The sequence below is a fragment of the Hypanus sabinus genome, chromosome 9, assembly GCF_030144855.1.
Source record: "Hypanus sabinus isolate sHypSab1 chromosome 9, sHypSab1.hap1, whole genome shotgun sequence".
Classification (NCBI taxonomy): Eukaryota; Metazoa; Chordata; class Chondrichthyes; order Myliobatiformes; family Dasyatidae; genus Hypanus; species Hypanus sabinus.
In genome coordinates this window covers 56,204,860-56,223,088 of record NC_082714.1, presented here as the reverse complement: position 1 = coordinate 56,223,088, position 18,229 = coordinate 56,204,860, and the positions used below count along the sequence as shown (strand labels likewise).

The 18,229-nt window shown below is 38.5% G+C and overlaps 1 protein-coding gene across 4 annotated transcripts in view; it reads right to left on the bottom strand.

Moving 5' to 3' along the window:
- ern2 (endoplasmic reticulum to nucleus signaling 2) overlaps window positions 1-18,229 on the bottom strand; it is a 90,958-nt gene that overhangs the window by 26,398 nt on the left and 46,331 nt on the right. For all 4 annotated transcript variants that reach the window (XM_059979728.1, XM_059979727.1, XM_059979730.1 and 1 more), the window contains 6 exons: window positions 10,060-10,161; window positions 9,621-9,882; window positions 9,004-9,082; window positions 8,590-8,758; window positions 7,355-7,473; window positions 5,962-6,147 (listed from right to left, as the gene is read on the bottom strand). In XM_059979728.1, the coding sequence (XP_059835711.1) occupies window positions 5,962-6,147; window positions 7,355-7,473; window positions 8,590-8,758; window positions 9,004-9,082; window positions 9,621-9,882; window positions 10,060-10,161 (917 nt within the window). The remainder of the gene's footprint in view (window positions 1-5,961; window positions 6,148-7,354; window positions 7,474-8,589; window positions 8,759-9,003; window positions 9,083-9,620; window positions 9,883-10,059; window positions 10,162-18,229) is intronic.

Sequence of the window (18,229 nt, the reverse complement as noted above, 5' to 3'; positions counted from 1 at the left end):
CTTTAAATGGATTCCAAGCACCATCTTTCTCTCATTCCACCAGACTAAATGAAGGACTGGTGCCATTATCACTGGTGTAAACAATGTTAACTTACTGAGGTAAAGGTTGGGGGCAAAGGAATCTCTGTACCATTAGGTTAATGGCCAAGAGCTTTGGAGCACTATAAAATCAGCTTAATAATAAGCAGCTTGTCATCAGTTTAATATCAGATCAGTGTATATCAATTGGAGGTTCATGATACAAAGCTTCAATTTAAAGAGTTGGGGGTCCGACTTCCAGTCCAGATGGCGATGGTTTAGTCGATAAAAGCTATCACTCCATTTTATTTATCTCTGCACTCCTTCTCTCCCTTTTTTTTAAACTCCAAACTGTTAAACTTTTTATTCTCCCTTCTGCCTGCGAATACGCCTGTTTTAAGATGGCTTCAAAGACCACCAAATTGGGGAAGAAAGAAGTTCCTGCCACCAGCCCCTCGGGCGAAAATATTATCTTGATTTTGGAGCAGCACTGACAGGAGGCAATAGCTGAATTTAAGTCTTCTATCAGTTCAGTGAATTTGAAATTGGATCAAATTAAGTCCATTGTGGAGGATGATGCCCAACACTTATCACATCTCAAGTCTGCCAAGGATATGTTTGACTGCCGTTTTAAAGAGCTGGAAAGCGTTTGTTCCGACTTGAGAGATCATAACAGCAAGCTATTATCCAAAGTTACTGATTTGGAAAGTTGAAGCAGACATCAAAATCTATGCATTCTCAGCTTGCCAGAGCTTATCGAACATTGATCTTCTGTCGAATTTTTCTCTACTCTGCTATGTGAGATTTTTGGGAACGATATACTTTAGACCCTGCCCACGACAGACAGAGCTCATTGTACTTTAGGGCCTATCCCGAAGTTGGGACACAGGCCACATCCAGTAATTATTTGTTTTCATCGCTACCAGACAAAAAATTTCCTCATTAAGGAAGCCCGTCGGAGAGGGAAGTTGGAATATAAGGGTCAACCAATTCATGTTGTCGAGGACTATGCTCCCCAAGTTCTAAGTCTGTAAGCTGAGTTTAAAGAAGTGATGAAACAATTGTATAATCGCGGATTCAGGCCTTCCCTTCGATTTCCAGCTTGCCTCCAAATAATTCTTACTAGTGGAGGCAAAAACTGGTTTAACTCGGCTTCAGAAGCCCAGAAATTTATCGATGACCTCCCTATGGCTTCGACTCCCTCTGATTTGGTCTGATTACTTATATTGGTGGAGAAGTACTTTGTTTTGTTTTTTTTTCCTGACCTTTCTTTCTTAAGTCAGTAATTTTTTTTCATAGTTTCTCACGGGTAGGTTATTGGGTAAAATCTGTTTACTTGTTTTTATATTTTTTGTTAAACACTAGTTCATATCTTTATTTTGGAATTATTACCTTGAGTTAAGCTTAACAAATTTTGGTGGAATGGTTTTTCTTTTCACTATGTATTACTTTAGTTTGTAGTGCTAAAAGCTTTCTTTTTTTTTGATGCAAAACAGAGCTGATGATGACGTTAAGAAACTGTAAGTGGGATTATGGGATGATTGTTTTTTTGAAGAGCTTGCTGCTGCTTTTCGGTGGGTGCGGGGGGAGGGGAGGGAATTCTAACGCCAATACTATTCATATAACCTTTGAAACCTATTATTCAGGACGTATTTCTGACAATGTTTATTCCTACTATCCTCTATCTTTTTTTAAAGAACAATGGTTAGTTCATTGAATTTTGTAATTTGGAATGTTAAGGGATTGAACCATCCTGTTCAAAGAAGGAAGGTGTTTTCACATCTTAAACTGCTTAACTTAGCAATTGCATTTTTGCAAGAAACACACATCTGTAGTTCTAATAACTCTCATCTTATGTCAAGATGGGTGGGGCAGCACTTCCATTCAACTTTTCAGGTTAAAGCCGGGGGGGGGGGGGGGTTTCAATGGCGATTTCTCCATCCAAATGTGAGAGATTATTCTTTTATTCAACTGTCCATCATATCTTCACTAGATTGATTATTTTTTAGTTGATAATCAGTTGATTCCATCTGTTTGCTCTTGTGACTATATTGATATCAGATCGCACCCCTGTCACCCTATCTATAATTCTTCCTGGTTTCCCCCAAATGAATAAACATTGGCATTTTAATCCGACTTTGTTGTCAGATAATGATTTTGTAAAATTTGTGGAGGACCAGATAACTTTTTAAAAAAATACTAACACATCATCTGAAACCTCAAGTCGGGTTGTTTGGGACGCTATGCAAGCATACCTAAGGGGTATACCTAAGTAATTTCATATACTGTGAATTTGAATAGAAAGACCCATAAAGAGCTATTGGATCTGGTCAATCAAATTAAAGCAACGGACCAACTATATGCCCAGACTAAAAATCTGGAGCTGTATAAGAAATGAGTGGAACTTCAAACTAAGTTTGATCTTATTTCCACTCATCCAAATGAACACCAACTTTTGGAAAGAAAGAGCCATTTTTATATCCACGGTGATAAATCCAGTAAATTTTTAGTCAACCAACTAAGACGCTCTAAAGTTAAGCAACATAATACAAAAATTTGAATGGAAACTGGGAACATTACCTTGAATCATTCTGAAATTAATGACACATTCTAGAATTACTATTCTTGACTCTACACTTCTGAATCTGCAAATCATAATATTTCTGTTGAACATTTCATAAATAGTTTAAATATCAGTACACTTTCTCCTGATCTTAAAGCAAAATTGAATGAACCATTATCACTAGAAGAAATATCCTCAGCTATTTCTGTACCACAGTCTGGTAAATCTCCTGGACCTGATGGGCTCTCTGTAGAATTCTATAAATCATTTTCCTCACTGCTTTTGCTTCAACTAATGTTAGTTTTAACTGACTCGTTTAAACATGGCAAATTGCCAGCATCATTTAATGAGGCATGTATCGTTCTTTTAGCGAAAAAAGGCAAAGATCCAATAGAGTGTTCCTCGTACAGGCCTATTTCTTTGCTAAATGTTGATGTTAAAATTTTGGCCTGTAGATGGGAGAACATTCTACCCTTAATTATTTCTGAAGACCAAACTGGCTTTATTAAAAATTTGTCCTTTTTTTAATATACAGCATCTATTTAATATCTTATATTCACCTTCAGCTGGGATTCCTGAATGTGTCATTTCTCGAGATGTGGAGAAAGCATTTGATTGTGTGGAGTGGAATTATCTTTTTGCGGTTTTAGAAAAATTTGATTTTGGACAAAGTGGATTAAATTGTTATATTCACACCCAACTGCTTCTGTCTTGAATAATTCTCAGCAATCCCAACCTTTCAATCTTAAACATGGGACCCGACAAGGGTGCCCTTTAAGTCCCTTACTTTTTGATCTGGCCATAGAACCATTGGCAATTGTGTTTTGTGCTGAATTGATGGGGATTGGGGTGGGGGGGGGGGGGCTGCAAGGCACTAAGTCTCTATGCTGATGGTCTTTTATATTTTATATCAAACCCGACTACCTCCTCATTCCCAATGTTTTCACTCCTTAACAAATTTAGCCAGCTTTCTGGATACAATCTTAATTTACGTAAGAGCAAACTCTTTCCAATAAATAGAGAAGCGCAATTATTAGAATTTCATAACCTCCCTTTTAAAATAGCAAATAATCAATTTATTTACCTTGGCCTTACAGTAACAAGAAATTATAAGGGTCTTTTTGGAGAAAATTTCAGTAATCTTTTAAATCATACAAAACAGAGTTTAGTACAGTGGTCACCCTTGTGCATGTCTATTATAGGTCAAATTGTTGTTGTTAAAATGTATATCCTTCCTAAATTTTTATACTTATTTCAATCTTCACCAATTTTTATTTCTAAAGCTTTTTTTGACTTGTTAGATTCTGTTATTTTGTCCTATCTATGGAAGGGCAAACATTCAGACTAAATGAAGCTCACATTCAAAAATCTAAAAGGGTAGGTGGTATGGCCTTGCCCAATTTTCATTTATATTACTGGGCAACCAACATACGTTGTCTTATCTTTTGTTCTTACTTTTATAATCAGTCTGTCTGCCCAACATGGGTGGCAATGGAGTTGAACTCTAAGAAGAATTTGTCCATCTCTGCACTTCTTGGATCCGCACTTCCTTGTTATTTGCCTAAATCAATTGCTAATCCAGTTATCAGACACACTCTGAGAATATGGGCTCAGTTCAGAAAGTATAATGGGCTTCATGGTTTTTCTCTCTCTAGTCCTATTCTACATAATCATCATTTCCAGCCTTTTATGCAAGATTTAACATATCTAGATTGGCACAGAAAAGGCATTAGGTGCTTTGAAGATCTTTTCATAGATAAGCACTTTGCAACTTTTGAACAACTATCTGTAAAGTTTGGCCTACCTAACAGTCATTTCTTTAGATATCTCCAAATTAGACATTTTATTGACCCTTTAATACCAAACTTTCCTGAAGTACCCGATAAAAATGTTGTGGATTTGTTTCTTCGTATAAATCCACTGGGTAAAGGTTTAATTTCTACTATTCGAGATATATTAGTGATGTTGAGGCGAGCCCCCTTTGACAAAATTAAAACTGCCTGGGAGCATAATTTAAATTTTCCTTTGTCTGACGAGGTTTGGGATCAATTCTCAAGTCAGTTAATTCAACTTCTCTATGTGCTCGCCACTGCCTTTTACAGTTCAAGGTGGTACACAGGGCTCATATGTCTAAAACTAAATTGTCGCAGTTCTGTCCTGATATTAGTCCCTGTTGTGGTAAGTGTAAAGGGAGTGAGGCTTCTCTCATTCATATGTATTGGGCTTGTCCTAGCATGGAGAAATTCTGGAGAGATTTTTTAAAACTTTATCTCATATATTTAATTGCTACTTGGGACCTAACCTTCTGATTGCTCTTTTCAGTACTTCGGGAGAAGTTGACATGCATCTGACTCCAACTAAGCGTCACCTATTGTATTTCGCCTCTCTTTTGGCCAGACATGCAGTCCTTCTTAGATGGAGAGATGCTGCCTCTCCCACTCATGCTCAATGGGTCAGAGACATTATGTCCTGCCTAGACCTTGAAAAGATTAATTATTCACTTCTTAAATCAGACATAAAGTTCCAAAAGGTGTGGGGATCTTTTCTTGAATATTTTCATAATTCCCATTTAGATTAAGGGTGCACCCCTTCCTTTTTTTCTTTCGCATTTAAATCCCTTACTACCAGCTTCTTACGGTTAAGATTTACGGGGTTTTTTTTTGATGTGTAAACATATTATAGCTTAGGTAGTAGGCAATATACCTTCTTTTTATAAATACAGCTCTGGTGATAAAAGTTCTGATTAACTTTTTTATATATCGTAAGGTTGGCTTGGAGTTGGGTAGTGGGACACTAATTTTATACGATTCTATTATGGTGCTTTTTCTTAATTATTATGAACTACATTTGACATGTTTGTTTTGCACTGTATAAACCACTTTTTTTAACTGTTTTTTTGTTTTGTCGCATTGTAGAAACTCATAAAAAAATTAATAGAAAAAGAGTTGGGGGTAAGATTAGGTTTATGGAAGAGAATTTGGGACCATTATGACATTACCTAACAATTAATGGAGGGGAGGGGTCAAAAGGGTAGACAATCAGTGTAGCATTAGACTAACAGCTAAGAACTAGAATCACTGTAGCATCAGGTTGATGGAAGCTGGGTGGGAGAAGGTTCAACAGAAAATATAGAAAGGGAGCTGGGGGGGGTGGGGGGTGGTGTTGGAGGCACCATAACACCAGGTTATGGAGGAGAGCTAGGAGTCACCATAACATAATGTTGAGAGCAGGGAGACAAAGAGAATAAGATCACAACTAAACCTGTTATTAAAAATAGAAACCTCGTGTCATTATCAGAAGAATAAATGAGATTGAATTGAGAACTAATTTAACACTAGATTACTGGTGCATTTCATAATTGTTTTGAAAATATCACTTACCTTTGGATAGATGATTAGAAACACCACCCAGCATCCTACTAGTAAACCAAGTATGACTGCAGTCAGAATGTCCTGGTTTCCAAATTCAGGCACAGTCTCTGTTGTAGCCTCTGGCTTCACTTCATTGTCTATCCGATAATTTTCATCAAAATCTTTTGATTGCATCTGGTTATTCTGCGACATAAACTTAACAGAATATCAAATATTTTGGTTTACAAATTAAATATGCAATGCTGCTACATAACTAACTATCTTTCAATAAATGATTTGTGGTTTTGCCTGCTATGAGGCACAATTATCTGATATTTTTCAACCTATCAGAGATCTTGTGTAAACTACTTTTCATGTGTATTTTATGATTTTATTAAAATTGAAGCAATCTATCATTTCAGGTATAAAAGTTTTATATCAGTTGATAAAAGGAATGTATTGCATATTTTCCATTCTAACCTACAGAGATTTATAAAATTATGAAGGGCGTAGATAGTGGCTTTTCCACAGTGCAGAGGAGTCTAAAACTAGATAGCACAAGTTTAAGGTGTAAGGTGAAAGACTTAAAAGGGAACTGAGGGGCAAGATTTTCCACAGATATCTGTGAATGTGTAGAATGGAATTCCAGAGGATGTGGAAAAACAGGGACATTACAACATTAAAAAAAGACATTTGGACAAGTGCACAGGTATGCGGGGTTTAAAAGGAAGTGGACCAAATGCAGGAAAATGGGATTAGTATAGGTAGGCATCTTGGTTGGCATGGAGCAATCAAGCTAGAAGGCTTGTTTCCTTGCTGTATCTATATTAATTCTCTTTCTGTTTAGAAGAGATTATGGATTCCAAGCAATGCTTTTAAGAATCACTGGGAATGCCCAATGGAGAGCATCAAGCAGTAACAAGTCACGACAGGTGAAGAAACTCTTGTAATGGCCTGGTCTTTAGAGTATCTAAGTCAGTGTAGGAAGAGAATTATTCCAGCGTTTCTCTTGTGCCTTGATTTAAATCAGCTGTATTGTGACCCAAATAAAACAGAAAATGGTGGAAACACTCAACAGGGGAAGTAAATTTAGTAGAGCAGCAACTCAAGTTCAACCCTGTGTGGAGATTCTCCATAAGATGTCCCTGGTTCACTGGCTGTTTTGGTTTCTTCCTCCAACTGCCCGACACTCATTTACACTAATCCTAATTCTAGAAACGTGCTGGGTCAATGGTTCCACAGACACTGGCAAGCCTCCTGAATATTTCTAGCATTTTCAGTTTTCATTACAGATTTCCAGCACTTGCAGGTTTTGTTTTTAAAGTACCTCAAACATTTTAATATTGAGATAGTTCACAGAGTGAAGGACAAAAGGGCAGGGTATAAATCAGCAAAAGACAGAAATTAACTATTTACAGCATACTTCATCAATAGTTCTGGTGCTGGTCTTTGTTGTGATGACAGCCTCATTTTTCTTCTTCACGGGTTCCGGAAACGTCCTCAGGATTGTAGTGTGTGCAACTGGGGGGAGTTCATGATGACCTGGAAATAACATACACCGAATGGGTTGATATATTTTTAGTGAGAAGACTTTTTACAAGCATAATGGATAATTAAGGTTTTAAGTAAAGCCTACCCACTATCAAGGACATATATACAGAAAGGTGCCGATAATTATTAGTGTGCTCTTTATTGCTGTTTTATTTTGTGCTGCATCGAATCCAGAGTAACAATTACTCCATTCTCCTTCACACTGGTGTATTGAAAATGACATTAAACAATCTTGAATCTTGAAATGAGAGCTGCATACCATAGTCTCAAGCCACCAGCCCCTCACTACTATCTGACATTTGGCACATTCCACACGGAATGGTGTGATTATTCATCCGCTTACAGGAATATGAACTGCACCAATCAATTGGTTCATGATTATTCTGTAGCCAATTGCAATGATTGCATTTCAACTTTTCAGCAATTTGCTAACTACTATATGAATGCATAATGTGTTTTAACTTTAGCTTCAAAGAATGTAACTACATTTACATTTTGTTCCAAATGCAAAGATACCATAATCCAATTATAATAGGGAGATGTCAAATTGTCCAAAACACCTCTGCTCCAAAACGGGAAACTCTAAAGACCGTTTTGATTCTACTACTTAAAAGGAGTCAAACCATTTTAATGAAATTGCATTAGTTGCTATTTTAACAGTGGCCTAAAACAAAAGGCAAGAGAGATAATTGTAGCTACTTAATATTGAAGGCAAGAGAGATAATTGTAGCTACTTAATATTGAAGGCAAGAGAGATAATTGTAGCTACTTAATATTGAAGGCAAGAGAGATAATTGTAGCTACTTAATATTTTTGGGCCAAAGAACTCTATTTCAAATTCCATATTAGAAGTTTCAACGCCTACACTGACACTTTTGCAACTTGCCTGTTTTAAAGTTTATTAATTCACATCTGCTCATTGCCTTCCATGTAGCTCTACTAGAGCTGGGAGCTCACTGAGTATTGAAACAGGTGTTGTATAAGAATCTGTGTATTACAGCTGAAAGTCAGTGGAGTTGGACATGACTGCTTTTTAACTAATACACACTCTAGCCAAAGATCATGTGTTGCCTGCTCATTACAACAGCTGGGAGGTTATTTACGCACCTATGATCAGCCATTGGTTCTCGACATTACCAGATGCAAGAAAACTCCCCGGGGGATATTTGACTCGAGTGCTTGGAGTTCTTTCACAAGCGCCTTGCTCTTGCACAGTGACATCATCAGTTGTGGGACCATTGACATGTACGACCATTGACATGGGGATTCCACGAGGCTACGGAAAAGGCAGTATGTTCTGTATCCTTTTTTTAGATTAAAACAAACTCACATGCAACATTTTCTAAAGATGAGAAAATCAATAAAAGACGAGGGACGGACTTTGTCCCAATCCTTACAAAAACCAACAGATTGTTAAGATAGCACTTGTGCATTTTGCAGAGACTGTCCTGTTCCCAACCATGCTGCTAATCCATATCAGGCACTTTAACTATGGTAATACTCTTAGAGTTGTGAACTTACCACTACAGCAACTCCTTCATGGACGAGCGATGTTGAGGCATAGAAGGCAGATTCATGTTTCCCAACATAAACTGTGGGACTGCAATGAGAAAATAAAAAAGCAAAGCATATTTAACCATTAGGAAAATATATAACCACCTGATTATTTTATTGCACAAAAGAGAAAAAGGATGACTTTTAGTTAATGGAACTTATCAATCTGGCTGCTGTATAAAAGGTAAACTATAAAACTAGGCATAAGCATTTCTTCGCAATGCTTGAATGATAGGTGTAGTGAACAGAAGTGTGTAGAACGAAACTCCAAAGGTCAATGATATTTTATTAAGAAGCATTGTAAGTGTACTGAACAACTTTCCAAGCTCAGTGATTTAGCTGATGGCTACAATGTCCACATTCAGGATGTGATTTGGCCAGCAGTCTATGGTACATCACTACATTCAGGTATCAGGATGTACTCTAGACCAATCTTGTAGAGTATGGCATTAAAGTGTCCAGGTCTCAAGTAAAACCTATTTCAATTAGTCTATAAAGTTATGGAGAAGCTCATATACAGGCAATATAAGCTTGGATATATTCCAATAGAGTGTTAAAATTGGGATTTGGAAAGCAGCACTTACACCAATTGGGTCTTTGTAGTGGACGGCTCTTTCGCAAACTGGTACTTCCACTTTATCATTCGGATGTCCTGAGAGTTAAAGGTGAGGTACCGCAATGTTTCCATGGCAACATTGAGGTGAGGTATCTGGTGAAGGCTGTCTTGTTGCCAAATGAACATCCCTACCACAGGAGATCCATAATTCTGCATCCAAAGGACATCACCTGAGGCTCTGTCTACAGTCACTACCAAACCATCACCATTTGATGCAAAATGAGCCATTTCTGTGAAAATCATAAATAAAACAACTACCATAAATAACTTCTGCAAACGAGAGGCCAAAATTTAATTTAGGAAGGGGACTCATATTATGGCATTCAAAAAATTTTAGTTGGCAGTGAGCTCATGAAAAAGTGGAAGAATTAAATTTTAATTTTTAGAATTAAAAATGTAAAACTTACTATAGTCTGTATTTTCATTGCATAAAGGAGCAGAGTAGTCATAGTATGTAGCATTCCAGTACATTTCACGTGTCTTGGTATCATACATGGTGATCATATACTCTGTCAAGTTAAGCAGCAGAAAACATTCACTACACAGCTTCAAGATTATTCTTCATGAATATAAAGCAGGAAGTTTTACAGAGGATTAAATACTGCTGTCAGAATATTGGTCTTGCCATTTGTGGCTCAGACAGTTGAATTCCAAGTTAGGACATTGTAAATTAAAATTCAGTACCTGAGACCAAAATCCAGAGTGGTAATGCTGAAGTGGTGTGTTGTCAAAGATACTGAATTTTGCTTGATATTAAACTTAAGCTCTAATTACTCTCTCAGGTGGATGTAAAAGCATGATTTTGATGAGAAGAGGACTTAACTCTAATGTCAGTAGTAACATTTCAATTGATTTAATTAAAGCAGATTATCTGGTCAATATCACAACACTGTTTGTGGGATTTTGTTTGGTCCAAATAGCTGGCTTGTTATCTTCATTACAACAGTGACAAACACCCAAACCTGAGCATTCACAATGAAAACTGTGAGCAATCTCAAACTTCTGGGAGTGCATATGTAGCACAACCTCTTATGGTCACAGAACACATCCTCCACACTCAAGAAAACTCAACAACACCTCTTCTTTCTGAGGAAACTGAAGAGAGCTGCTCTGTGCACACCATTACTCATGACCTTGTACAGATGCGCATTTGAGAGCATCCTAACATGTTGTGTCATTGCATGGTATGGAAACTGCACTGCGGTGGACAGAGGGGCTCTACAATGGGCCGTTAAAATTCCCCAACACATCATCAGTGCCAATCTACCCACCACCAAGGATACATATACACAAAAAGGTGCTGTATAAAGGTGAGCAATGTCATGAAGGATCCCACCCATCCTGCTTATCAACTGTTTGTTCTACTTTCATCAGGGAAGAGGCTACGTAGCATCTATAACAGGACCACTAGACTCAAAAGCAGTCACTTTTCCAAGCCGTCAGGTTAATTACACCTTCAGCCATTAACCCACCCTACTAATCCCCACCATAGCTAAATACACATCACCTAGCTTCACTTTATGTATGTACATACCTTCAGTCTATGCATATAAGTTACTTGTGAATTGTGTTTTATAGGATTGCTTTTATATTTATTGTGATCTTTTGTTTTTTTATTGTGTTAGTTATGCTTATTGTGTTTTTTTAATGTTGCATCAGATGCGGAGTAACAATCATTTCACTATAAAAATTTGTACTTTATAATAGAACATAGAACAGTACTGTACAGATCAGGCCCTTTAGCCCACAATCTTGTGCTAACTATAAAATTAATAACCAATTGCTCACTCAACTAAATGAATCCCTTCTGCCTACGCAATGTCCATGTCCATCCATTTTCTGGACATTCACATGCCTACCTAAGAATCTCTTCTATGTGCCTTTACCCCAACTCCTGCCCCACGGCAGAGCCTTTTAGGACCCAACATTCTCTGTGTAAAATGAGCCCCATACATCTCCTTTGAACTTACCTCCTCTCACCTTAAATGCATACCCTCTGGTAATAGATAATTCATCCCCGGGAAAAATGAACTGACTCCAATTCTATCTGTGCCTCTCATGACGCTATAAACCTCTATCAGATATCCTCTCAGGCTCCATTGCTCCAGAGGAAAAAAAGAATTAGTCCAACCTTTGCTTATCGTCCTCTAATCCAGCCAGCGTCCTGGTAAACATCTTTTGAACCATCTCCAAAGCCTCACAATTCTTCCTATAATGCGGTGACCACTATTGAATGCAATACTCCTGATGCTGCTGTTACGAACCCCATAACTGGGTCACTTACCAGCAAAGATAGAGAGGTCCGTTGAAGTCTGATGGTACTATTTTTAACAGTACTTATTAGTAAAAATACACAAAAATAATATCAATGCAAATGTACAGATAATATACGTCATCAATACTAAATCTAAAAGTGCAGGTATAATAATAATCAATAAGAAATACGCTCTATCGTTGTCTAGGGGATAATGTATTGTCCAATGGAAATATAAAGTTCACTCAGTTCATGTAGGCTGCAGCCTTTGGGGACCGCTGTGTTGCAATGGTTGGAGAGAGAGAGAGTTTTGGGAGGAAAACTTGCCGGCTTTCCTTTTATGATTTCAATCCATCAGGAGTCCCATTGGTGTGGTCGTTCACTCGTGGCCTCTCCTTTAGCTAAACCGTTCTTCCGTGATGAGCCCGCCAACCCTGGCAAGGGAGGACGCACGCGAGCCCTCACCGGCTGTCGCTATTAAACGCTGTCATGGGATCTCTAGCGTTTCTCCTGGTGCGTCTAAAGGGGTTGTTCCCCCAGACCCTCTTTTATCCTTACTCATGGGGTCTCAGATGTCAATCAGGTTGGGATGATGCAATCCCTCAACCAGACCATTCTGGTCGTCCCCTGAGGGGCTTCAATGAATAGTACAGTACTCAATACACAATTCCGTCTCCAAGAGACAATAGCCATTATCAGTGGTTTTGTTTCGCTGAGGCCAGGACACATTCCAAATCTTGTGGATTCTCTCTCATTTCCTGGGTCCCAGACCCGAATTAATAGCAATCTTGCGATTCTCAAAAAGGAGGGGGTGACTTTGTACCCTTCGGCCCCTCAGAATTGTGGCACATTCGTAACAGTGTCTAACCAGAGATTTATAAAGCTGTAATATAACTTCCTGACTCTTGAACATGATTTATTGACTAATAAAGGCAAGCATGCCATCTGCCCTTGTCAACCTATCAACCCGTATAGCCACTTTCAGGGAGTTATGAACTTAGACCCAAGACACCTCAGTTCATCAAAACTGTTAAGGATCTTGTCGTCAACAGTGTACTGTCTCTTTACATTTGATCTCCCAATGTGCCAACATTTCACAGTTGGCCATGGTAAATTCCACCTATATATGCAACCGATCTTCACACAGTGGCCGCTTTATTAGGTATACTTGTACATGGGCTTATTAATGCAAACATCTAATCAGCCAATCATGTGGCAGCAACTCAATGCATAAAAGGATGCAGACATAGTCGTGATTTAGTTGTTCATACCAAACATCAGAATGAGGAAGAAATGTGATCTAAGTGAGTTCAACTGTGGGAAGATTGTTGGTGCCAGGTTTTTGACTATCTCCTTCTTTTGACTATCTTCTGATAATCAGAAATTGATTATCTCCTGGGATTTTCATGCACAACAGTCTCTAGAGTTTACAGAGGATGGTGCCAAAAACCAAGAGCATCCCATGAACGGCAGTTCTGTAGGCAAAACTGGCTTGTTAAAGAGAGCAGTCACAGCAGAATGGCCAGACTGGTTCAAACTGACAGGGAAGTGATCAGAACTCAAAATAACCACACATCACAATAGCAGTGTGAAGAAGAGCATCCCTAAATACACGTCAAACCTTGAAGTGGATGGCTACAGAAACAGAAGACCATGCACCTACAGTCAGTGGCCAATTTATTAAGTACCTAATAAAGAGGCCACTGAATGTACTGTACATACTACTATATCTTTGCCAGTCTTTGACATCACCAATCTTCGTATCATCTGCAAACTTACTAACCCACCCATCTATATACCATCCAAATCATTTATATACATTACAAACAGCAGAGTTCTCGGTACAAATCCCTGTGGAACATCACTAGTCACAGACCTCCAGCCAGAACAATTCCTATTGACCACTATGCTCTATTTTCTACAGGCAAGCTGCACTATGGGCAAAAACTAGATGCTCACAGCATAGGTAGTACCCAATCAGAATGTGTTATTTTTAGTCACAGATGTATTTTGAGGCACAAATGCCAGAGTTTAACAGACTTGTTTATATTCATCTTGTTAACTACTAAGAAACAACAGCCCATAACGGTATAATGTGATAGAAGTTAGAAAGGCTTGTTATTTGAAAATTGTTGAGCCAGAACCTATCTACTTGAAAGCTGAGATGCTATTTCTCAAGCTTATGTTGGGCTTTTGTTGGAATAGTGTAAGAACCCAAGGACAGAGAGGTCAGAGGGGATGGGATGGAGGATTAACATGACAGGAAACTGGAAGCTCAGAACAATTCTTGCAGACTTAATGGAGGCATCTGCAAAGTGGGAAGCAGAGTATGATCAGGTGAGTACTTTGTAGAATGCCTCAATTCAGGAACACCATGGATAGGTAGGGGCCAGGGTCTAAGACTTATGTTGACAATGCCAGGACCCCACATTGGCACATACATTACTGAACATATTGGAATCATGTATTGTGAAGCCAAATGCTCGCAATTTATTTGCCCTCAAAGAAGTCCTGTGGTACAAGTACCATAACTGAGGAAAAATAACAGTTTAGACTGCACAACTGTGCCTTTAAATGAATGAAAAGGTAGTTGGATTAGACTGTTTTTGAATCTTTATGGCTGATAAAGACTTTAAAAATAACTTCACATAAACTACAAAACCTTTTCCATAGATGCTGATTGGCCTGCTGAGTTCTTCCAGCATTTGTGTTCAAATAACCTACACTGTCAACACATAAAAGCACTAATTATGATTTCCTGCATTTAAAATAACAAAACTATTATGGGCTGTTGTTTCTTAGTAGTTAACAATATGAACAGAAACTAGTCTATTAATAAACTCTGGCATTTTTGTCTTAACATACATCTGTGACTAAAAATAACGCAATCTGATTATAATTAAAGTAAGTTTCACATCAGTCAATTTCTATACAATCTCTCACAAAATAATAAAGCTACTATTTATTCTGTTCTAACGCAGAATAATACTCCTGCCACTAGATGTCAGTACTTTCCTGATTTACGTACATCATTGATAAGGATTCGTAACATTATTACATTCACTGGCACAGGAACATTTTGCTAAATTATAGGTTTTCAGGCACAAATGCATTCTGATTTCCAGAAAAATAAGACTTGTCTCTCTGTTTCTTTCAGCAGGTCTCTTGATACATTCACCTCTATTTTTTGCTCTCAGCGAGGTGGTGTCTCGGATGTTCAAGCCATAGATGACCTTGATAATGCTAAAGAATCTGTAGATGCTGTGTATATTAGTGAGCTTCTGGACCTATGCTCTTTCCAACTTTCATATGTAGAATAGTACAGCAGAGAAACAGTCCTTTCGCCTTTGATGTCTGTGCTGTCTACAATGCCAGTTTAAGATAATCCCATTTGTCTTCACGTGATCCATATCCCTCCATTCCCTTCATGTTTATGTATCCCATCCTTAAGAATCCATTCCAATAGATTCCCTACAACTGACATGAGGCTCCCTGGCTAAAGTCAATAATTTTCTGTGAAACCTCAATCTTTGGCTGTCTGCAAAGTCATTTATTTTCCTCTGAAGCATTGTGGAGCTTCCAGTCCAAGAAAACTTCCTGTTTGCAATGAGTGTTTTGAGTTAGTTCCTGGATCACTCAGGCATTCTCATCTGAGTTCTATCACAGGTTATAACTAGTGTTTTCAGTTAGTTCCTGGCTCTCCCGGGCATTCTCATCTACAATTCTATTGCAGGTTATAACGAGAGTGATTTGAGTTAGTTCATGGATCACCCGGATATTCTTATCTAGAGTTCTATCACTGGTTATAACTAGAATGATTTCCATAATAATTCAAACATTGTAACCAATTTCCCATTGCTGTTGATTAGGAATGCTGAGTTTGTCTAAGAGTACTGGAAGGTCAATCTTTTACAGGTTCCTTATGATCTCTAACACTGATACTCTTGTGGTTACATTTCTGTTGCTGCTAATACTTAGAACACAGAAAAGGCCTGTGGCTCAACACATACAAAGGAACTGTGGCTGACTCTATCTTATACCTGTTTCATGAAGGGATATATATGGTGTTCTTAACCAATGTGTTCACAGCAGACTTAATATAGACTGATGTTCAACACACACAAAGTGCTAGATGAATTCAATGAGTCAGGCAGCATCTATGGAGGAAAATGAAAAGTCTATGTTTCAGGCCGAGTCCCTTCATCAGAACTGGATAGGATGGGTGCAGAAGTGAGAATAAAAGAGTAAGGGTGGGGGAGAAGTAGAAGCTGGTAGGGAAAGGTGATTTGGGTGACAGTGGGGGAGGGGGAAAGGGGATAAAAAGGGGGTAATGTGAGAAGCTGCGAGGTGGGAAGGCAAAGGACTGAAGAAGAAATCTGATAGAGGACAGTAGATCATGGAGGTGATGAGCAGTTTGTAACAGTGGGGGAGAAAAAAGAAATGGAGAAACTGTGCCAGTGAAATGAGGAAAAATAGAAGGGGGAGTGATTACTGGAAGTTAGAAAAAAATTGATGTTCATAGAGGCCATTGGGAGACTACTAAAATGGGATATGAGGTGTTGTTCCTCCAATCTGTATCTGGCAATGAAAGGGGAGGTGTACAGACATGTCAGCATGGGAATGGGAGGTGGAATGAAAATAGTGGGCCACCAGAAGATTATTGCGCTGTGGCAGACATAGCAAAGGTGCTTATTGAAAGGATCCCTCAATCCACATCATATCTCACTGACGTAGAGGATGCTGCACCAGGAATATCAGATGCAATGAATGACACCAACAGATTCTCATGTGAAGTGCTGCCTTACCTGGAAGGACTGTTTAGGGTCCAGAATAGTGGTGAGAGAAGAGGTAAAGAGGCAGGTGTAACATTTAACCTAGTTGTAGGGTTAAGTGCCTGGAATGTGATTGGTGGGGTGAGATGAATGGACAAAGGAGTCATGGAGAGAGCAACCCCTGTAGAAAGTGGAAAGGGATAGGACGATAAAATGTACCTGGTAGCGGGATGCCATTAGAAATGGCGGAAGTTGCCGAGAATGATGAGTTGGATATGGAGGCTACTGAAATGAATTATCATTTTTTTCTAACTGGTAACCACAGTCTTCTGCTTCTTACCCCTTCTCTTTCTCCTTCCGCATCACCATCCTCCCTTTGGCTCCCTTCTTCTTCAGTATTTTACTTTCCCCACCTATCACCTTCCATCTTCCCACATTATTCCCCTCCCCCCACCTGGATTCACCTATCCCCTGCTTATGTCTAAAATATCTGTTATATTTCTTTTAAAATATACTATATACAGCAAACACGTTAAAGTACTGTTGAGATATCACCCACATTGTCTCTACAAAATCTTCTAATTATCATCAGAGAATCAATGTCAGCACCCTTTCCCAGACTAACATCCCCTGCACTGAGGCCCAGTGGATAGACCACAACATCAGACTCCCAAAACAGATACTCCATCCTAAGCTTCATCAAGGTAAGAGGTTACCAGGTGTACAGCCAAAGTGATCCAGACATCTTCAAAGATTTTGTGAAAAAACGGAACTTCATGGTAATCTCTGAATTATGACTACTGTACTCAAATAGAGAAAGTACATTCAGGATGGTACTGAGAGCTTTAGGTCCATTTCTCAAGATCATACTGAATTACAGAGGGAGTTGCGTCAGGATCATAACCAAACTATCCACTTGCCTCTCCCAGCAAGCACACTATATGTGGCAGAGTCTGCTATTCTTTCACTGATCTTATCAGCCGACTCAGAACCATCAGAAATTAAGGAAGCAAGTCAACTTGATCCTGAAGGACAGTTTAAGATTAACTAAAATCCATCAGGCAATTCACATGCACCAAGCTCTCACAAATAATAACATGATATTATCTTGACAATTTATGTAAATTGAGAAATAAAATATTAACTACGATTCTGGGGCAATTCCCCTGACCTTCTTTGAAGTAGTGATCTGGATCTTTTATCTCTATCTGAGAACACAGATGACCCTTGAACCATAATGATTCCAATTATTCCATTCCCCACCAGTAGTTCTCTAGCTGTCCTTTAAACACCCTAATGTTGGTTGTTAATTGCTTCAATGATCCCTTTATTTATCTATTCCAGAAACAAGTTGAAAAGTTCTTCATATCTCCATCTTATTTTATCTTACACCCTTGTAACTTATGCCATCACTGGAGTGAATTTACAATGGGATCAACCTTGATAATTTCCTTCCAAAATCACAAAGATATTACTTTGGACATCCTTCTCATTAAACAATTAATCCCGACATCCCAACTCTTTCCTCTTAACAGTTCTAAATACCTCAGC